This window comes from Parasteatoda tepidariorum, chromosome 1, assembly GCF_982258835.1.
Source record: "Parasteatoda tepidariorum strain Cologne lab strain chromosome 1, Ptep-v5.0, whole genome shotgun sequence".
NCBI classification, from domain to species: domain Eukaryota; kingdom Metazoa; phylum Arthropoda; class Arachnida; order Araneae; family Theridiidae; genus Parasteatoda; species Parasteatoda tepidariorum.
The window spans coordinates 49,210,946-49,234,560 of NC_141755.1; the positions used below are offsets into that span (position 1 = coordinate 49,210,946).

Sequence of the window (23,615 nt, forward strand, 5' to 3'; positions counted from 1 at the left end):
TGATGCGCCCAGAACTATCACTATGTTTGAACATCTGGTTTTACGCAGACCTTGGAAACGGATTTCCATCGCCTAATGGTATTCAACTTCGTAAGATATGCACATAAAATAACGAGACATTTTTATTTCATTAAATTTGTGCTCATATTTTTGAAGTTTTTTTTTATTAATCGAATTGTGTTTAAATCCTTAGGTAACAGTTCTGCCTATATTATGGTACACCAAATTCATGTATAAGTCATATGATTGACAAACGGTATTAAGAAACTATAATATTGTTGAACTGATGAATTTAAAATTAGGTCATCAACCGTTGAGATGATTTTAGGACTCGTTGACTCTTTTGATTTATACTAAAAAAGAATTATTAATAAATTTCACATTTTGAATTGCATAATCTACATACTGATTATTCTTTAAATAAATGTATTGAGTAGTTATACTCTCTGTTATACATCAAATTGGAATGCAAATTTCAAAAACAACATTAACAAGATTAAAAAGAATTATATTTTCATTGATATTAGTCACCGTAACAAAATTTTGTTAACTTCCAAAGTTGTAGCTCGTTTTTATTATTATTATTATTATTATTGTTAAAGCCACTATTACCACTGTAAAAAGTAAATGACCATATTAGTTATCAACATAAAATCCTTTTCCAGGATAAATGCATACTTTTAAATGTCTTTTATAAACAAAAATTATTGCCGAATCCATTAAAAATGTGAAAGATTCAATATGTGAATGATTCAATAATTATTTACGATTCAAGACACAATACCAATAAAATGAAAACAAATAATTTACAAGTTCAATTTATTTCTTGAAATAAATTATAAGGCATCTAACAAATAAAATTTTTTTGCATCATAATCGTTTTTTTTTTTTTTTTTTTTTTTTTTTTTTTAAGTATTAAGAACTTAAAAAGACATGTTTGTATCGTTTTTTTTAAATTTTATCTATTTATTTGTTTGAAGAAAAAAACTGAGACGTTCTTATTTATTTATTTTCAATCTGATGAGTCTGGGCCCTGGGGATACTACCATTTTAAACAGTTTTGTACCCTGCTTTAATTTTTCTCGATCTCAGCGCCATCTGTGAAGCAAATAAGATTATTTTTTGTGAGGAATCCTAATCTGGAATAAAAAATAGGCGTTGATATTTAAAATTTCAAAGTTGCCCGAAGAGGGTGAAAAATCTAGTTTGGAATTGGCTAGTTTGGGTAGCTTTTTAAAAAAATATATTGAATGCGTCGATTTACCATTTTTCGTTCCACTGTATATTCCACTGTTGACAGTTTTCAAATTCTTTTTACACCCTGTATATTTAGAATATGATTTTTGTGTATTAATAATGTTTTTGTTTGTTCCTTGCAGCTTTGTTGTCTGTGTGGTGCGAAGAGCACGGTAGGTTACTTCTTTTACGTCATCAAAAGACGCGGGACGGAGACGTTGCGGCTACTGTCAAAACCGAACCATCTGACAATATGCACCAAACACTTCAAAAGCCGCCACCTCCCACCGCACCTCAAAGGTTAGTTTAATAATCACGTTTTTTTATTTTGTATGATTTTGTGCATAAGCTTGGTTTTTGCGAAGGCTCCATCTTAATATGAAATGATGCTTTTTTGCAAAGAAAATGTTATTTTTAGAACTGCTGTGAGCTTGCAACTGTTACTCATGGCTGTTAGGTCGAGTTCAGCTATGTAAAGCCAGCGCTTTCTACTGTAGGTCAAGTTCAGCTATGTAAAGCCAGCGCTTTCTACTGTAGGTCGAGTTCAGCTATGTAAAGCCAGCGCTTTCTACTGTAGGTCAAGTTCAGCTATGTAAAGCCAGCGCTTTCTACTGTTATTTTGTAAATGGCGCAAAACTTCAATATAGAGGAAAGCAACAGTTTTGTAAAAATGAAAAGCCTTTGCGGTCTTATTTTTTAATATTTAAAAACTTACTCCAATACTGCATTGCTTGGATTCATATAAATTTGCAAAAGCTGAGTATACTGCAGAGATTTTGATAATTTTCATCTACGTGAAAAAGTTTAATAACTTTTAAAATATTTAAGTTACTTGTCTGTTCTAAAGCCCAGATAATTCTTCACGGAAAAATTATATATATTTAGTTTAAAATCATCGCATTGCTTCAAGTGTAAGGCTATAACTATAGGCTTATTTTCCTTAGCGGCAGAGCCTCGGGGGAAAAAAAAAAACTTTTTTTTTAAAAAAAAAAAAGTTTAATATTTTGCATGTTTCAGTCTTAAACAGTCTTAAAATAGGTCAGTAAAAACAAGATTCGATCACAGATTTGAAAAAAATAAGAAATAGATGTTGGTGATGAAGCTGCGCTTAATTGGAGGAGTAAATTTATTCAGAACTTTCAAAGGTTTTAACTAAAGGTCTAACTTAAGCCTGTGACATGTAATTTTATTAAACATATTATATTTAGCTTTTTAATAATTTATAGTTATGAAATATAGCATAAAATGCCTGCATCTTTTTCTTTGTTGAAGGTAAACATCTTCTAATGAAAGTTCACTTCCAAACAAATAATTTTTTCAATTTGCATTCATTTGTAGATCTGACATGAACGATTATACGGCCTTGAAATTTCTTTAATTTACAAAATCAGTTATTGATAAATTTTTGAACTTACTTGAATATTATATTTTAGTACGAATATAATTCCGATAATCGAAGAGATTTTTTTAGTAACTATTAGACTGTTTTTTTAAAATTAAAGAAATCCAAAGATATATTTTTGCTTGTTATTAGAACGTCAGAAAAAAATATATAAACGGGACACTGCTGTCCCATATGCGTCAAGGAGTTTAAAACGTTTTCAAAATCGGTCATTACCAATAAATAATTCAATAAAATACCGATCAATTAATTTATTGCTATTTTTTGTGCTTCTATTGCGTTATTTCTTCATTTATAACTAATCTCCTTTTTTATTTACTGATGGTTTTCAATAGTTTTGTGTGCATTTTTAATTAAAATTCGCCATCGAGAATATTTCAGATCCTTTTTATACCTTTCGAATTTTTATTTGTTAACTTTTTGACGAACATTGTGAGCTATTTTATCAGGACCACAAACTTCCTGCTTCGTTGTCAGCTTTTTTTGCGCAGGCAGTTAGGTTAAGCAAGGCTCGCTTCGGTAGGAATGAAATTGGTCAGCTAAAAATTAATTTCAAATTACGTTAAAAAAATAATAAATCTTTCGCTATTTCACATTCGCTTTCACACTTTTCTTTTAAAAACAAATGAATGCTCAAAGCAATTTGAAGGTTGATAAAATTTTTGCTGCAATAATTCCGACTTTAACCCTTTCTTGCCGAGTGTCACAAATACGTGCCAGCGTGAAACGTTATCAATCGGGGTAAAAATGTAAAACTGGCAACCAACCTAATTTATGCTCAGTTAATTTGTGGGCTGGATTACAATAGTTTGATTTATTTAATTCATCACTGTTTTGTTCAAAATAAATAATTGTCTTATTTATACTGATTTTGATTTTATAAGAATGCTTTTATGAATCTCCCATTCCGAAGGAGTTTAATAGATTTGTGTCGGCTGTTTTAAGATGCGAAATATGTTTAAAAATTTGGAAAACTTTTTTACTGAGTACCAGAATGCGTTTGAAAAATTATTTATTGACGTATTTACAGTAGTTGAGAAAATGAAGTGTCATAAAATGGCTGCTTTATTGTTATTTCAAACTAATATTCATAATGAGCGATTATTCGTGTAAATCATCTCATTTAATGATATTATTCTGGGTACTTATTAATAATGATATTCAAATTGTGGTATATTGCTTATTCACTCATTAAGAAATCTAGGATCAGCATTTTTTCCCTTTTATCAACAAATTGTATTATTAAAAAGAAAACTTTATTGAGAAACAGATGCCTTTTTTTTTTTTTTTTTTTTTTTTTTTTTTTGGAGGAAGTGTTTAGCTAAATGGTGAGTTGGAAAATTTTCACGAGTTGAAAAAGTTCTAGCACTAACTTTTGCCCAAATGTAATTTTTGGGTGCAAAATTTCGTTCTAATTTGTAAATAGGAAACGCTATTTTACTAAAAGTGGTATCACACTCTAATCAACATTCTTCACTTTCAATACATAATACAGGGTATCCTAAATTCGACTAAATATTTTCAAAAATATTTTGTCTATAAGAATTTGTGTATGAGATTTTGTCTTTGCGATGCTTTGTCAGAGTTATATTTCTTTCTTGAAATTCTGCCCGCATAATATTTCGTCTGCAGGAGAATCTGCCCTCATGAAATTAAGTCTGTAGGAGATTCTGCCCTTATAATATTTAGTCTGTAGGAGATTCTGCCCGCAAGATATTTCGTCTGTAGGAGATTCTGCCACATGATATTTCATCTATAGGAGATTCTGGCATCGTGATATTAAGTCTGTAGGAGATTCTGCCCGCATGATATTTAGTCTGTAGGAGTTTCTGCCCGCAAGATATTTCGTCTGTAGGAAATTCTGTCCGCGTGATATTTCGTCTGTAGGAGATTCTGCCACATGATATTTCGTCTATAGGAGATTCTGGCAGCGTGATATTAAGTCTGTAGGAGATTCTGCCCGCATGATACTTAGTCTGTAGGAGATTCTGTCAGCTTGATATTAAGTCTGTAGGAGATTCTGCCACATGATATTTCGTCTGTAGGAGATTCTGGCAGCGTGATATTAAGTCTGTAGGAGATTCTGCCCGCATGATATTTAGTCTGTAGGTGATTCTGCCCGCAAGATATTTCGTCTATAGGAAATTCTGTCCGCTTGATATTAAGTCTGTAGGAGATTCTGCCCTCATGATATTTTATCCATAGAAAGTAACTGCATTATATTTGATCCCTAAAACAAAGTGTGCGCGATATGCATAATTTGTCTATGAAAGAACTCCCCTCTCCACGAAGTTTAAAGCCGTCTGCTGCTATGGAAGGAAGAAAAAGCGCATTTCAAAGAGGGGAGCTTCTTTCTCCCGATTTCCTTTTTCTCGCCAACCGGAGCCAAAACTTGTCGTAAATAATTATCCATCTCTTTGAAAAAATAGTTAAACATCGTCGCCAAACTCTCCGCTACTGCTCCAGGCTGATGGTTAGGGCTGTTCTTTACGTAGATAAACTATATTTGCGTGAGATTGTAGGCGTGTTTTTCATATTTTTTTATTGGTATTTTCTTGTTGCAATGTCAAAATGTGGTTCAAGATGTCGATTATAAACATCAAATATTAGTTGCATTGCTATACAAATTATGTGAGTTATTGAGAATTTGATGTATTGTTTACTAAGGATAAGTTATTGACGAAAAAAGGTCCTTGGAGTTTATGCTGTTCAAACTAATTAATAATTAGGTTGGTACGGAGGATTCATATCTCCAAGCAGAAAGGGATTTGTTCTTGGACTGAAGTTTTTTTGTAGTCAATACCTGAAGAAGTCTACTAGATTGCTGCTTTATGTTCTAGCTTCTATTATTTTACACAATATCCTCAATTTATATTGTAGTAACTAACATCGTTTCCTGACAATTGTGTAGAGTGACTTAAAAAAACTGCTTTTCAAGATTCTTGTTACATTTCTCAGATTCTGATTTATTTAAAAAAAAAAAATTAAGAATGGCTATTTATATCTTCCTTGCAATAGGGACTTTACATTGGTCAATGCAAAGGATTGTGGAGTCTCTTAATACAATTTAAAGTCTATGGTAGATATTGCTGACTGAGTTTAGGATAGATACATAGAGAGGGAAAATTTGATACGAAAGTATTTGGAGCTAAGGATGTGATAGAGATTTTAAATGCTGGTTGGCAAAATTATCGTACAAAGACATGTTTATTTCAAGACAATTCGGTTCGGGCAGTTAGCAGAGAAGAGAAGATCTGTTGTGGCAAAGTTACTTTATGCATCATGAAAGCAGAAGGAAATTAAGAGATGTATCAATTGCTATGTCGATTTTTTGACATTATTGCATGCAAACCTAATCAAGATACTTTTAGGAAAAAGTGAAAATAAATTCTTAAAAAATAGTACAGCTGAAAGATATACTTAAAGTTCCTACAGAATATCAACTATTTTACAAGGAAATAGTTTATTATTTACTACAAAGCTGTAAAAGTGTAAATGGTTTAGCTTTTAGACAATTCTTCAATAAACTTAGAAGATTTGAAAGTGAAACTATTTTTTTTTTTATTTCCTCAGAATTAAGTATGAAAAAAATGCGGTAGTGTTTTTTAATTACTTCTACTACGAACAAATAATGGTTTATATACTATATTTCTGATTGGATCAATGAAAATTAATAGAATTCCATAGTTTTTATAAATATGAGGAAAAAGGGCTTCATTCCATGTTTTTATTATTTTCTGCAAAGCTTAAATTTTGTAGAGTTAATTTTAAAAAAATGTCATAGAAAACTTTTTTATTCATAAATGTAAATGTTTTCTTTCAGATTTTTTGTATAAAAAGAAAAAGCCAAAATTGTCTTTTATTTTTATTTTTTTTAAATTTTTCTCAAAGAGCAGTTTGAAGGACTGCAGTCTTTTTGGCATGTTGCGATTCAATTATTATTATAATATGGCAGAATTTGTAATATGGCAGAGTTTGTAATATGGCAAAATTATTGTAATATGGCAGAGGGAATCTTTTTTATGCATCAACTTCGATTGTGCCCTCTCGTTTGGAAATATCTAATTCTCCTACGAGATAAGTTACATTTTCAATAATAGTAAAACAATTTCATTTAAAACAATTTTATTATTTATTATTAACTTAAAATTGTAAAAAAAAATATTTATAAATTTAGAAAAAATATTATAAAATAAATATTTATTTATCACCAGGTAAATGTCGAAAAAAAATAAACGTTGTGGAAAAGTTTATCTAAAAAGGAAGAACCAATGGCTCACGAAAAAATGTGCACTGATTCAATTTCCTTTATTGATAGATTAGATTAAAGACAGGAAAATATTAATAGTATCAAACGTTCTTTTTACTTTGTTTAAAAATAAAATAAATCATTTTTCTGTCTGGATAAGCAAACGATTGTTAAAGCAAATTTCGTTAGAAAAAAATTCTGTATAGCAGATCCTAAAATTGTTATGAATTCTAATTTTGTGTTCTTGTTCTGTATGTAGAGGTGCGATTTCAAATTTTATTCGAAATGCATTTTTAGCTAAGATAAAAATTTAATCCATTATAATAATTATTATAGAACTTCGATTATCCGAAGAAACTGAGACAATACTAAAATAGGTAAAAAGATATCTTAACATTTACCTGCAGTGTTACTCTTTTAATTGAATAAACCATCTATACAAAGCAGCGTCTGACATTGAACCGTTATCTGATTTTATTATTTTTCGATTTGATTTCAATGGTTTAAATTCTTTTGCTAAGATTTTTAAGTTTTCAATCGATTTCATTAACATAGGATGATTTATTTTTCTTACACAGATAAACATAACACACATCCTTTCATTAGAAGTGGAAGCCCGTGATCATAAAACTAAACTGCTTTAGAAATAGTGATAAGACTGCTCAAATAGCAAAAATTGTAACTTATAGATTTAAACCAAAGCAGTCAATATCACCGAATAAAAAAACGTTTAATTTTTTTTTATTTATTTAAAATGATCATCTCTTTACATAAATTATCTAGAGATGATTTTAATTTTGGAGGCCTCATGTGTAGCTGAATTATAGCAGCCTGTAGTTGAAATAATAAATAAATCGAACTAAACAAAAATATTAATTAGCATAGATTACATAAGTATTCAGAAAGAGTTACGGATGATCGAGATTCTTCTGTTTTTATTTATTTATTGATGAAATTTAGGGGTACCCACCAAGTCCGTATTCTCTGAAGAAAGTCGTTTTTTTATATTAATCGTTAAAAGTTCTTGTTTTGGTTTTAAAAAAAATTTAAAAAGTTACAAATGGATAGAAAAAATTTTAAAAAGTTACAAATGGATAAAAAAATTTTCAAAACACCCATATGTATGTAAAAAAATATATATTCCTTTCTTTTAAATTAAGTCGCTACACGAGAAAGTTCACGTTATTTAATTCTTCTATGGTCAGCAAGCAAAAACAAACATTATTAATACTGCATTTCATTGTTACTATTATTATTATTATTACTTCATTGTTATTGTTGTTTCTGATGCTATAACTTTTTTAAAAAACACTTTAAGTCGTAGATAAAACACTTATTTAAAAGATATTTTTGGCGTACGATTCTTAAAAAAATTGAAAATTCTTTTACAAAAGGAAGTTTCCCGTAAAAAAAAAGAAAATTTTTTTTATGGAAATGTATACTTGATTACGCTAATTGGTCACTTTTTTTCTTTTTTTTTGGTCACGTTTTTTTTTTAGATCAATATTTTCTGTATTATCATTTTTTTCCAGTTTAAAGTGAGAAACTTAAACTTGTGTTCCAAAATAATAAAAAATATTAAAGATATCTTGGGAATTTTTCTTAGGATAACTACAAAAAGTGTTACCTTTTTCAAGAAAAGAGAAACTGTACCAATAAAAGAGAAAACTATACCAATTTGTTTCCATTTATCCCAGATATGTGAGAAATCGGTAATTTCAGTTAAGCTTATTAATGCAATAATAATGACGATAAAAATTTCGTACTGATGTAAAATATCCTCAGTGGTAAACGAATCATGGGTTAGTGTCTCCTTGCCGTCAGTCTAACGGTGGAGGGTTTTCGTTGTTTTCCTGTCTACGTAAAGCAAAGGCGAGTTAGTCCCATCATAAAGTTCTTCACCAGTACTTGATCCAGGAGTTCCTTGTCTTCTGGGTTGGATTCAAAATTGCGAGGATGTGGAGTTGAGAGTAGATAGTCGTAAACTCAGAATTGGATCGGCTGTTCAACGACGGTAATAAAAAAACTGTGATGTGGTTTCAAATACAATTTGCCAATATCAGCATGCCGGCTAGGGGAAAAAAACTCCAAATTATCATATTCGACATTGACTTTTAATTTCATGACGAATATTGCTCATCATTGTGCTTTACGGTATGAAAAATCAATGACCAGGTAACCCCGTCATTTTACCGGAAGGTGATAGTCATAATAATGTGTACTGTATGCGTTTGCATTACCTTTTTTCACTTAACCTTTCTTTTTTTTCTTACCGTTTTAATTCTGCATTTATATTAAATTTATTTTATTGACATTTTCGTTCCAAATGATAATTTAATTTTTGAATTATAAAATTTCCTTTTTTTTAAATTTTAAATTGAATTTTTAGAAATCAAATTATAATTTTTCTGAATTTATGAAATGGATTTTTCGTTTAGATTTTAATCAATACATTGAACTTGAACAAGAATTAACTTTGATAGAAAATTCAAATTTTCATTTATAAAAACGAAAATTTTTTATTGATTATTGATGAAGTATGTAGTAAGGAGTTCAAACAGAACCGCATATCAGGTAATGAGTGATAGGACATTTGTCTGTCGCATACGCAGTTCTTTGGCGAAATTTTCAACGGTCATTTTGCAACAATGTAACTGAATTTGTTGACAGAGCACTCATTTTCAACATTTTAAAGCGTGGGTAGTTGTGGACTTTATTCGTAAACTTTAAACTTGATGTAATTAAACAAATAAATTAAAAATCAAGATGTGAACTTTGTTAGTAAACCTTAGACTTAAGAAAAAAATTATTTAATAAATAAATAAAGCGTGAGTGATAGTGGATTTTGTAAACCTTAGACTTAAAAAAAGAGTCTTGGGTGATCGTGGACTTTGTTAGTAAACCTTAGATTTTTTTTAAAAAAGTCATGCTCTGGGTTACTTATTCAATATCCGAATAAAATAAAAAATTACACGTAATTAAAAAATCCACCGAAATAAAAAATTACACGTCAAAGAACTCTAATACTCGAAGTGTTGCTTAACCATTGCAATCCATCTGTATCTGTTCACGATTCTGTATCCAAGTTTTCAAATTTTCAGTTTTTGGAAAGATTGGTTCAGCATTGAACCATAATATCGATATATTTTAAACCATAATACAGTGCAAATTTACCTTAACCTTAATCTTTCTATAATAGTGCTCAACTTAGCAATATATTGATGTTGCATCAAATTGGAACATTATGACGGTTCACAATACTTCAAATGTTCTAATAGTGTAAGAGTTTGAAAAATTATTGAAGCAAGTTATATAATTAATTAAATCTAAATATGGTTTTTTTTTCAATCTATTTTCTTTATACAAATTTTTTCTTGGAAAAGAAGTTTCTCTCTGATATATACACTTTAGTATTCTTCACTTTATCATTCCAACCTTCATTATTCCAAACTTCAATTAGATTTTATTTCCTTACCTATTAATTTTATATTTTCCTTCCGAATAATAGAAACTTCAATAACTTTTAAAATCTTTTTCTTTTTTCCGAAGTGTTGAAATCAGAGTTCTTATCATTTAAACAAGTTGTGTGTCAAAGCGGTACGTGTACACATACATATCTTTGTGTTGCATGCATGTATAGATGGATTACGTGTGCTTTTGTTAAAAGCCTCGCGTCGACACCAGGTGAATATATATTTGCCCTGATGACAATGCCACCGGTCGAGCAATAAAAATATAGTAAAAAAAGCGCCATTTTTCGTAATGTTCGGTAGGATTGTTATGGTGATGTTTCACATTTAAAATAAGGAAAGAAAATCCCTTTTTAATTGGTTGCAATGACTGTTGGCCAAGCTGTCATAGATTATTCAAAACATTACCAGCCATTTACAGTTCTATTTTCAAAACAATTTCGAGAATATTTCCTCCTCATATTTTGAATAAATTTTTTATCTATTTGTAATTAAGCATAATTAAAAAATATTTATTTAATATCAGGTTTTAAAAAAAAGGATATCTTTACTTTTGAGGTTTTTGAGAAATATTTTTTCTAAAGCAGAAATATTTAAAACAAATGAAATTGAATTTTTGTGAAACTTTTTTCAGAACATTGCTGTTAGTTTATACGACCTGTTATACATCTGTTTTTATTATTCATATGTAGTGGTGGTAAAATTTCTTCCAAATATAATTTATTAAAATATGAATGCATTAACTTTGCTACCACTAAGAAAAATATTTTCTAAAGCTACGGAAATTATGTTGTCGATGTGTTTAACTCTATATGTTACTGTGAAAGATCGGAATCGATGATAGTTATTTTTCGCCGGTGAATGTTTACAATCACTTAGTCACTTTGGTAAATGTTCGAAATATATTAATTTGATAATTACACTTGCCCGGTATTCCCTACACCGATGTTTTTCCTTATCTATCCCAATCGGATATTAAAATATCGAATAAATATTAAAATATTTCCACCAGAGCCGGAGATACATAGGATTTGTTAGAGCTCGAATCCTCTCAGTATACATCGGATAAAGGCTAAATTTTACGGACCCTTTATAAGACCCTTGATACCTAAACAAGGAAATTAGTCATTAAAACATTTTATCACAATTAATTAATAAATTTTACATATTTTATACTTATAACTGTACCAAATGTTTGTTAAAAAATAGTTAAAAAGTAAGTTTATCAAAATTTCATGAATCCGGGTCTGTCTAGAATGGATTTTTTTTAAAACTAGCCCATCTTATCTCTAATTGTATAAAGGAACTGTTAATTTTAAAATTCTTAACTAAAATAAAAATATTAGTGATAAAAAGATTATAAAACAGCCTTTTGTTAAATAACATTCCCTAATCCCTTGACGAGAAATTTTTATTAAACATATTTTTCACACTTTTTTCATTATTTTGTATTAATTTATCTCAAAATAAGTGAAAAATATTATATTTAGTATTTTAATAATTTGTGATTATGAAATATAGCCTGAAACATCGGTATCTTTTTTTTCGCTAAAGTCTAAATCTTCCAAATACGGCTTAATTGTAATTTAAGTTTCTTTAATTTACAAAATGAATTATTAGTAAATTTTTGAACAAAACTGAAAAGAAATTAAAACATTTTTTGGATTTTATATTTTAGTACAGATATAATTCCTAAAATATAACAGGTCCCCCCCCCCCAATTATTAGACTGTTTATTACAATTAAGAAGAAATTGTTTTGCTTACAAATACAGCTTTAGAAAAATTTATATATAAAATTAACACTGCTGCCCCATCTGCGTCAAAGGGTTAAAGTCTTTTTTTTTTTTTAAAAATTTTCCGCATGATTAAAATACCGAATGCTTCAATATTTAACTATTAACCATTTAATTTCGTTTTATCTATGAATGCATTTTTTTTCTTTAAAATATCCATTAATGGTATTTTTATCCTTTGCGCGACATCCTTGTAGAACTTGTGCAACTCAGCGCGGAAGTTTCCCGAAAGAGTTGAATCGAAGCCTCCTTTATTTTTCCTCCCTTTTTTTCTCTCCAAAAATCAAGCACCATAGCACCCAATCTCCTACAGAATACACCACAGAACGTTTCCCTTCTTTCAACGACTTCCTTGAAGAAAAAGAAGAAAAAAAGTTCTTCGCCTGAGCGATCGTTCGTTCAGGTGTGCAAGAATTCTTCAGGTCCACACAGGAGGTTACGGAGAAGTGTTTGTGGCGGCACAGAAATTGTTTAGCCGAGGGAGATGCTGCAATGGCAGACGTAATGATAGGTGATCGGACCACAAAAACAACTCCCGCGTAACGATGTTATTGACATGATTATCGCTTCTTACAACGACGACGCTTACCAGAGGCACAAGATGAGCGTGTGAACTTTTTTATCAGCAAAAATTTTAAAAAAAGCTGCTTCACACACTAAAAGAGTGTGTTGTGTTACCTGTCAAACAAAATGTTCTGGGACAAATTACAGGGTTAGTCTAAAGATTCCATCCGGTTTCGAAAGATTATTTTAACGAGTATCCGATGTTCAAAGACGGGTGATATTTAAAAATATATATTCTCTTACAAAGTTACTGCTAAACTGCACGACAGCCCATAGAAGGCCTACTGTGTCCATCTCAGTTTTCTTGATCTTGGGCTCTGGGGTGCAGGAGCAGATGTTCCGGTTAGGTGGTCAGCCGAGCGCGTAACCCCCAGTGTTTAGTTCCCAAGCATGCTTGGTACTCATTAATCGACCCACTGAAGGGATGAAAGGCTGAATCAACCTTGCCCACCCCGAGGATCGAACCCAGGACCTGTGGCACGGGAGCGTGAAGCGTTACCAAGCAGCCACCGGACGTTCAAAGTTACTGCTGCATACTATAAATGTCCTATGTTTGCCTCTTGGTCAGCCGGCACACGCCCTAACGGCAAACCAGTTTCGTCCCTATGGTCACTAATGTTCAACGTGCGCACCTTTGGTCTTTCTTCCATGCATCCCAGCTGTGATCCAGTGTCCTTCCTACGTTCACTAATGTTCAGTGTGTACACCTATGGTCTCCCGGTACAAATCCCAACTATAATCTAGTTTCGTCCCTGCGTACACTAATGTTCAATGTGTACACCTTTGGTCACCCGGTACACACCCCGAAAGGTTTCCGTCCATACCATTAATAATATTCTATGTGTTCACCTTGCACGCATCCCAACTATAATCCAATACTGCTCATACGTTCAGCATATAATAGAAGCAAATATTACTGAACTTGTGGATGAAACTGAATTGCCGTTGGGTTGTGTGCTACCGATTGACCAAAGGGACATGCTGTAAAGATATGTTGTGTATAATAAAAACTTTGTAAATAATGTTCTATGCATTACCTGCCTTTGTTCTAATAGCTTATACTTGTGAATAAACTGTCCTTTGAAACTGGATAAATGATATAGGCCAATATGGTCTTGCAAGTGGAAAATCTTGAAAAATCAAGATGCCGTGGGAACAAAATTTATCTGTTCATGCGATGGACCTAATAGTTGGTAACTATTTACATTGTCCGGTGCATGTTGACTCATAGACTGGCGGATGTCCCATATGAAAGATTTGTTGAATATCTTGACTTACATCAACAAATGCCGACAATCAGTGAGCATCGTCAAGTTATATGCTTAAAGTTTTTTTTTTCGTTATATTTTTACACAAATTAACAAATGTCAAATATCAATCTGCAGTAACAGTGAATTTTAAAACTGTATTTTTCTTAAACATCATTATTTCCCAATCACATCAGAAAATGTTGACATCCAGCATGCACTAAAGGTGAATGTTAAATAATTATTATTCTTTAATATCCTTATTTCTCAATCACACCAAAAAATATCGTAATTTAGTTGAAGTTGAATATTGAATTTAAAAAAAAATTGTTACTCATTTACGTCAATCATTTGCATAATCACTATGTAACAGTCGAAATTTACCGGACAATGTCGACATTCACTTTCAGGATAACATGTCAACAAAATATTGCACACAAAACCTTGTATCTGTACTATGTTAAACATTTCACCGCTGTTAAAAACACTCGGTTGACAGTTCTTAACTTTGAATCTGAGACAGAAATCAAAAGAATTGTTTTGTCGGATTTAGATGAGCTCGTCTTCGTGGAGACGAGCTCATACAATAACAGAACTAACTAACTTGTAATGCGTATAATTTCTACATTTAGCCCAGTATAACAATAGGAATTTTGACTACTGGTATAATATTTGTCAGCATTGATCCAGCCCGAAGCAGTATAATCAACTATACCCAACTCCATTGTTCTTGTCGGAAATGAGCCGTTTACTCTCCAAGCCAGCTACTATTAAGTTCAAAAACTGTATTTTGCAGATACTGCTTACGTGATTTACGTGATACTGCTTAACAAGATCATTTCTTATCCACAAAAAAAAAAAAAAAAAAAAAAAAAAAAAAAAAAAAAAATTAATGCATGCCATGTTTACTAGACAATTCAGGACTTGATCCTGGTAGCTTTGTTAAGCAAATATATGATACACTTATTGCCATTTTATAGTGGTAATGAACATAAAAGGGATTAATGTGGGAGTGGGACAGGTTGTAGATGTTTCTAATATTAACATATAACATTTGATCCAATTTTTACAAAACGTAAAACCGTTGGTCTCGAAACTGTGGAGTCCAAACCTCCATGACCCACTTTTACCGATGACTGGTTGTGGCGGGATTAGTTTTTACAAATTGATTTCTGTGGCTTTCAACGAATTGCATTAATTTAATTAAAATTTTCATCATTTTATAATAGCCAAGCTGTCTTTGGCGACCAGTTTGGTCAACTTTTATTTTGTGCACCAAATTATCAAATATTCCAACCAAATTATCTTGTATAATAAACTTCAATGGAAACCAAGCCGAATGCTCAGCACAACTGAATTTTAATATTCAAATTTTTCAACCCTACCTCCAATCCTAACACCTTAACTAATTTTTAGCACTATATTAATCAAGCTTTTTTCATTGTTTAGGTGTTGCCCGTGGTTTTGCCCAGCAGAAGTACTTTTAATTTCAATTTTAACAATTTTAAAGATATGTCTACTAAATTGTAAACGTTCTTGTATTGAATTTCAGTAAAAATTTAACATCTGTTTGGTAGCCATTAAATCACACAAACCACCATAGTTATGAGTTCGGAACATTTGAGCATAGAAGTATTGCAGAAGTATCTATATGTATATATATATATTTCTCTTACACGTCGACAAAAAAAAGCCTCATTACAACTCCCCGAATGGCAACGCTAGAAAATCGACCAATGATTGCCGCTAAAAATGTCGCATGCCAAATCTAACTGAGATGGCTCAACATATAGCGCTTTTAAAAACGAAAACTGAAATAACCAGACAGAGCATAAGCTAGGCAGGAGTGAGTAGTCTTTGTCGATAGATCTCTATTTTAGTATTTTGTCGAAAGCGCTTTTTTTCACGAACTTATATATTACGAATTTATTTGACGATTTTTGATTTATATCACGAATTTATTTGTTTTACTAGAATTTATTTGTTTATGCAGGTTTTTCCATTGCAATTCACTTATTTCAATTTTTAATAGACTTAATTATAGACAAAATAACGATTCAAAATAATAAAACGATTCATAAAAGATCAGACACCGATAAAAATAACTTTATCTTAAAATGTAACGTAAATTTGCATTATTCTAGTAATAATAATAATAAAAACAATCCCCCTAAACTCTTAATTTAGAAATCAAGCAAAATCAAAAATGTAATAATAACAATACAGGTAATTTTAACCTTTAAATTAAGGAAATAAAAATATTTATATAAAAACATTAACTTTATGACTTATATCAATTTTATGCTGATGACAACCAAACCAATATTAAAATTACGGTGGGAAAATCGGATCCTACCATGTGATTTTTCCAGCCAATAAAAATGTATTGACAAGAATGGAAAACTGCGACACCATCATTTTATATATAGTAAGATAACTAACTATAACTAACTAACTATTCAACAACACTACATAAATTATTACTTAAAAGACAATCTAACAAATTATATCTAAATAAATTTTTAGCGTATAACTAATTTTTTAACCCTCCTTAAATTATTACTTTTTTTTAAAAATATTTTTTAACCGTCGTTGAATAGCCGACCCAATTTTATGGGTTTACGACTACTAATGTTCAACTCCGTAGCCTTGTAATTTTTAACCCAATCCAGAAGACAAGGGAACTCCTGGATCGAGTATTGGGAGAAATTTGCCTTCGTGGAGGACTTTTTGATGGAGCTAACCCGCATTTGCGTTACATGGAGAGGAAGACCACGAGAACCTCACATGTTTAACCTGAGAGGCAAGGTGACTCTTACCCATGACCACTACCACTGAGGATATTTCACATCAGCATTGTGGCCGGTGCAAGCCGGATGCGGAATCCGTATCGACTGGGATTCGAACCCGGTTCGCCTCATTGGAAGGCGAACGCTATGCTATGTAATCAAACGATGTAATGAATTAACTTTGACACGAAAACAAATAAGGATGCTAATAAAAAAAAGCCTTCTGTAGCCCAACCTAACTCAAATAAATGGAATATCCTTTAATTTCACTTTATGTAACAGATTTACATAGAAGTAATATTAAAAAATAAAGATATGCATTTAATTGCTGTAGCAATATAAAATTCACTGCATTTAAACCTAGATTTTAACCTGAGTTTTTATCAATTAATAATTAATAAATAATTTGAAAATATTAAGTTTGTCGGATGGAAGTGTTTTATTTATATTTTTCTTTTTTTCTTCTTCTTTACTTTTTGAGTGATGCTTGGGCATAATCCTTCCTTGTGAATAAGGGGGTAAAAGAGCAAAGTATTAAACCCGGTATTGTTCCAATGCAATTCTATACATATCCCATTCAGTCGGATACAATGATAATTCTCAAGAAAATGTCACTGCTGACCACTTAAATGTGACCTTTAACCTTCCCACCCACAAGATCTTAGATGTTGCACTTCATCTCTCTTGGGGGGGAAAGAAAGTCCACCTACCTCTGACGCGAGAGAGAATCAGGTGACGTGTGGAGATGCGCCAAATCACCCCTCACCCGACTTTGATTGCCCCTACTATGCCCACGCGATAGATCTGGAATGGGCCCTGAAGAGATAGAAAGGACCAAGACATTGATCGGCTCTCTTGCTATTCCTTTATCTCAAGTTATAAATCCCAGATTTGGCGATTACTTGCTCTTTTTGGCTACTTTTGATATAAAAATTGTGGAATCTAAATTTATTTGATGGATGACATTTGAATCTGTCAAGATTAAAACTGATAACCTTCTGGATCATATCATGTTTTAAGAGTAAAAGCAGATACCACCGGTTCTTTTTAAAATGATTATCGCATGTTTTGTTTTTGAGTAATCTGAACTATTTGACTATTTACTTTTCAAATCCTAATCAAACCTTTTTAGTGGAGTTTTAATTTTAAAAGTGATACTGAAACACGTAAGCAAGTTTTTTTTTTTTTTTTTTTGAATCGCATTTTTCTAAAGAAAGAATCACTCAAGTTTGTCTTTAACATAATTTCTTTAGAAAAATGCGATTAGAATTTTTTTTTTTTTTTTTTTTTTTTTTTTTTGCAGAAATGAGTACAATTAATGAGTCCTGTAGTACATAGATTTACGCAGAGTCAAATTTTGTTTAGATTTTCAACTGAAAGTTTAGTTAAAAATCAAAATTATTTGTATTATCTACTCTCCAAATTAGTTATACAAAAAGTAATTCTGCAAAATCAAACAATTCGCAACGTTATAAATTTGATGCAAACATGAATTAGATGCTATGTTGAGCTATATTTAACGTTTGAGAAGAATCACAGTATCATATAATTAAGTTAATAAATGAACGTTTAACTACAAAGAAACATAAAAGAATAAGTACAATTCAAGGATAGAGCGTTCGCCTTCCAATAAGGTAACACAGGTTCGAATCCCAGCTGTGGCCGGTTGATACGAATTCTGCTTCTGGCTCGTACTGACCACAGCACTAACGTAAAAAATCGTCAGTGGTAGACGGTTTGTGAGTTAGAATCCCCTTGTCTGCCGTTAGACTAACCGTGAGAGTTTTTCGTGGTTTTTTCCCCATGTAACGCAAATGCGGGTTTGTTCCATCAAAAAGTTTTCCGCGAAGGCTTGCCTGTCCCAATGCTTGGTCTAAGAGTTCTCTTGTCTTTTGGATTGGGTTTGAAATTACATGGCTACGGAATTGAACATTGAGATAGTCTTTTTAATTCAGAATTGGGTCCGCTGTTCTACGCTTATTTTAAAATTAAATAAAATTTACCTGATAGAAAATATTCGCATAGTTTTTACCAATTGAAAAGGGTAATTGTCTAGTTGTTCTAAAGAAAGACGGATATTCAATACTATTTTCAAAATTGCTAACTTTAATGTAGTTTACATTCAGCCGAATTTTAAATTAATTTCCTATTTCTGTAAAAATTGATTATAATGCTTTCAACAATAACTATAAAACCATAAAAGTATAAACTTGTTAAAGTATTTTATAAGAGTAAAGGAGTAAAAAAATACTTCAAAACTAGCTTTAGTTATTTATAATGAGAAGAATATCGCAATCGGTCATGAGGACTAAAAAGGATCAGACGTATTTTCGTATTTATTGTTAAATTTTAAAGAGATATATTTTAAAAACGGATAACTTTTAAAACGAGCAACTTTTTTTTTCAATTAGAGCAATAATTATTTATTTAAAAAAGATCAATACATGTTGCCGCATTGATGTTGATAAATTTTGCTGAAAACTGAAATTTGTTTGTTCTTAATATTTAAAACAGAAAACATAGTGATTAGGATTACCAGAAGCAAAAATATTTTTTCGAGAAAATGGAACAATATTTTAAATAAAATACTTTGGGAGGCGACTCGAGCAATTTTTCCCCTTTAAATGTAATGCAATGAAAATTTTCTTTGGAGTTTAAATACAAGTATCCTTTTTTATTTTATTCTTATTTATTATTTTATTAGTATTTATTTTTTTTTATTTCGTCGTTGAACAGCCGACCCAATTTTGGGTTTACGACTACTATTGTTCAACTCCGTAGCCCTTGTAATTTTGAACCCAATCCAGGAGACAAGGGAACTCCTGGATCAAGTATAAGGAGAAGTTTGCCTTCGTGGAGGACTTTTTGATGGATCTAACCCGCATTTGCGTTACATGGAGATCAAAACTACGAAAATCTCTCACGGTTAGCCTGACGGTAAGAGGACTCTAACTCATGACCCATCTACCACTGAGAATATTTTTGCGTCAGCACTGTGGTCGGTGCGAGCTAAGTGCGGAATTCATAGCGACCAGCCAATGCTGGGATTCGAACCCGGTTCACCTCATTAGAAGGCTCTATCCCCTAAGCAACCTCGGCTCAAAATATCCTTTTAGCAAAATAGATGTGTTGTAAACTTTAAAACTCGTTTAAACTTTTTTTTTTATCTCAGTTAAAAATTTCGACGTCAAATATTTTTTCTCTGTTAATGATTCAACAGAATAAAAAGCTGTCTCCTGTCAAAAAAATATCAAAAAATTGCACTTTTAGTAGTAAAAAAATTTTTTTAACTGTTCAATAAAGTATGTTTCGTCAGTGCTCGTATCATTTAAACCTATTAATTCATACGGGTCTGCAAATGTGAACAAACAAACAACCAGAATTAGATATGAAGTCCAAATTCCGATTTCACTCTCGACTTCCTGATGCCGTTTTTTCTTCTTTATATTATTTTATTTTATACTTTTCACCTCTCTCTCTCTAACGTTGAGAGATGTCGAAGTTAGTTCCTGTTGGATGATTGCCAATAAAGCTTTAAACATAGCATGGAATGATGAATCCCATGCTAATAAACCCAAGAGCATTCATGTGTAGGAAAATTAGTCGGAAGTAAATGATTTCTCTCTCCCTGGGATTTATTGGCTTCTAAAATATATTCTCACCTCACTTTTAGCTTCATTTTGTGTAATATCTTCTTGTTGTTCTTCTTATAGGTTTTCTATGACAAATGTATATTCTGTGTGTGTGGCGTTTTTAAAAAGTACTTATTTTTGACTTTCGTTTTTTAAAAGTGCTAATTTAGGGTTTAAGTGCTTATTTATGTTTTTTAAAACTTCTTAAAAGTGCTTGTTTTTTGTTTTCATTATTTTAAAAGCACATAAAGGTACTTTTTTTTGGGGGGGGGGTTGTTGGATGTTTGTAAAAACTGGTTCATTTTCTTAGTTTGAAACTTTAAACTTTTTGAAACTTTTTAATTAGTTCCAACCTTATGTTCGTTTTGTAATCGCTTGTTGCAGTTGTTCATACAGATGTAAAGAGTAATTTTAAAAATTGCAGCACAAATTGAAAACTTTAAACAAATTTGTTGTTCAATTTTTTTTAAATGCCCCTTTAAATTATTTCTTGCTAGAATCGAATCATGTTCGTCTGTGTATATTTTATAACATGGCGATGTATCAGAATTCTTATGTATTTTTCTTATTACTCTTTTTGGTTTGTGAGTTATTTTACTTATTTATTTATTAACTAGTATGACAAAATAATGTTTCCTCTCTATTAATCTTTTTTCCTGAAGATTTTGTCTATCCTTGCTAATAAAGAAATATTCTTCTAAAATTGCAGTCTAAAAGTTAGTTTTATTATTTATTTTTTAATTTTGTGACTTAGTAATTTTTTGTTTATTTATATATATTTTTAAAAAAATAATAATAATTTCTGAAAAGAATAGAGTGGAAATTTAAAAAAAATTTTTTATATTGTTATGTAATATTTGACCATGAAAGCAAATATTTCGCATTCTAAAAGTAATTCAAGAAAAAAAAATTCTAAAAGAATCGGCTATTTTCTTCCCTTCAATAAATTAATAAATCCCTTTAATAAATTTCCAATTAATAAATCGTTTTCTAAAAAAAATTAAAAATAAAAACCTTATTTTAAACGTTGTAATGCTATGAAATTATTAATTTTAAATCCTCGTATAGCAATAGTTTGTATGTTCTACAAAATTTGAAACTAATTTTAACTTCATTTTTCCACCGGAAAAATGTATCCTGAATCAACCTTTATTTTTACATTAGGATACATTGATAGCCTTTACTGTTAAATTTCCTTTAACATAAATTATATTGTATAATATTTCGTTAGTATAACAACTTGTTATTCACAGCTTATACTGTGTTTCCGCAACTTATTCAGCTAAACAGCCTACTTTTGAAAGTTAAAATTGCATCGATGATGGAGCTTTTTACTCGGTGATTTAAAAGTTTATTTAGCTGATCGACTATTTAGTATCAAAAGTTGTATTTTAAATTCTTTTCTGTTATCTAGTTTACTTTTTAAAAAAATTCTTATTATTAATTCAGTATTGAATCTTTTAATTCAAAGCGTTTGTACTAAGCATTTCTTTATAAAATCCATAAAATTACATAGAAATTTAAAATTGTAAGTTTTTTAAGTGTACTTAAAATTTTTTTTTTTTTTTTTTTTTTTTTTTTTTTTGTTTATTTAAAACGAAAAACACGGCGAACGAAACACATCCTTTCCGAAAGACATGGGAGTAATTTTCGGTGGTTATAAATGTTATTACGAAAGTGATGTCAAATAATATTCATAGACAATTCGCATGAATATTCATACATTTTCCTTTCTATATTCTTTGGTGGTACGTCTCTTTTCGTTTTAGATGTAAGTATTTTTCTCCTTCTTAGTCAACATAAAAAACATATGTTCGTAATTTTTTATGTTTGTCAGTGTGTGTCGAAAAAGTGTTTTTAATACTTGCACCAGTAAAACAACAACTGTGGCACGTATTTTCAGCAGGCGCAGAGCTTCAGTTGAAATGCGAGCATTTCAGCTAGCTGGAAAGTGGTTGAAATTTCAATGGCTGTTTAGAGAATAATTATGATTGACGCAGTCAAGAAACTACTGCAATTCGTATTGTTAGCTGGAACAAAAATCCAGTTGTAACTTGCACTCTAGTGAGTCAGTATTAGTTCGAAATATTTATTGACGCTTAATACCATTTGCGATAATATTGTTATAAATTCAGCTTATAGTGATCAAAAACAATTGAGACTTGAATTATCATCAAACACAAAACATCAGTAGAGTTTAAGTACTCTTGCTAGTCCCAAAAAGTTGAGATTTCGATAGCAACAAGAATTTAACTCCGCACGCATGGTAACGAAATAGTAAAAACAAAGAGATAAACTTCCTTCAAACATACTTTAAAACTACGCCACTGGTAAGACATTAATAATAATTAATGTCTTACAATTAATAATTAAAATAAGCAGAAAATAAAACATTAAGTCATCATTGGTATCACCTCCTGAAAATCTAATAAAAATCTTACAAATCATAAATATTTCTGCTAAAGGCACACACGTAAGTATTTAAACAAGAAAATATACTATACAATCATCGGTATCAGAACCAGTAAATCTACCAACATTTAGTTCCGGTTAACGAGATTTTTGTTCTAATTCAATTTGTTTAGTGATTAATATTATTATTTTTTTTTAATATCGTGAACCCAACGATCATGAAATATCTTTGTTGATAAACCGTTTGCCGTTTAATCGGTATCTTTATGTTGTCATTCCTCTCAACATTTCTTCGTTGGCTACTTTGTTGATATTCGCAGCTGCTATGTGTGTTGATTTTGTCGTTAAAAGATATATTACCGTTTCCCCCAATCTGCCCATAATAATCGTTTGCACTCTTTTCTTTTCTTTTTTCTTCTTTTTTTAATGTTTACTACACCATTGGCTATCTGGAAAATGACTCCCTCCCCATTGCAGCTTATTTTTATATTGACCTTCAAAATACACAAGGAAAATAACGAATAAAATAATATGGTCATCGATCTTTGTACCACAATATATGTATAAGTATATAAACTTATTCACACTTTAATTGATACAAGTATTTTTAGATTTACTTATTCACTTCCTTTCCTTCCTGCTCACTCCCATATCCTTTCCTACCATATCCCTACATCAAGAATTATTCATAGTAGTGCTTTTTATGATGACTTGTTATTCATAAATGCTTTGTTTTAAAAAATTAAAAGAATAAATTTTTATAAGGTACAGAAAGGAAAAGCGATTGGTAGTCATAGTACTGGGCCACTAATACGCGGA

At 30.7% G+C, this 23,615-nt stretch overlaps 2 protein-coding genes across 7 annotated transcripts in view; one reads left to right on the plus strand and one right to left on the minus strand.

Annotated features, from left to right (window-relative positions):
• The window catches only part of LOC107449406 (zinc finger MIZ domain-containing protein 1), a 225,176-nt gene that overhangs the window by 133,352 nt on the left and 68,209 nt on the right, over positions 1-23,615 (plus strand). For all 6 annotated transcript variants that reach the window (XM_016064918.5, XM_016064919.5, XM_043052737.3 and 3 more), the window contains one exon: positions 1,380-1,536. In XM_016064918.5, the coding sequence (XP_015920404.1) occupies positions 1,380-1,536 (157 nt within the window). The remainder of the gene's footprint in view (positions 1-1,379; positions 1,537-23,615) is intronic.
• The window catches only part of LOC107449407 (uncharacterized), a 94,228-nt gene that overhangs the window by 64,602 nt on the left and 6,011 nt on the right, over positions 1-23,615 (minus strand). The window lies entirely within an intron of this gene.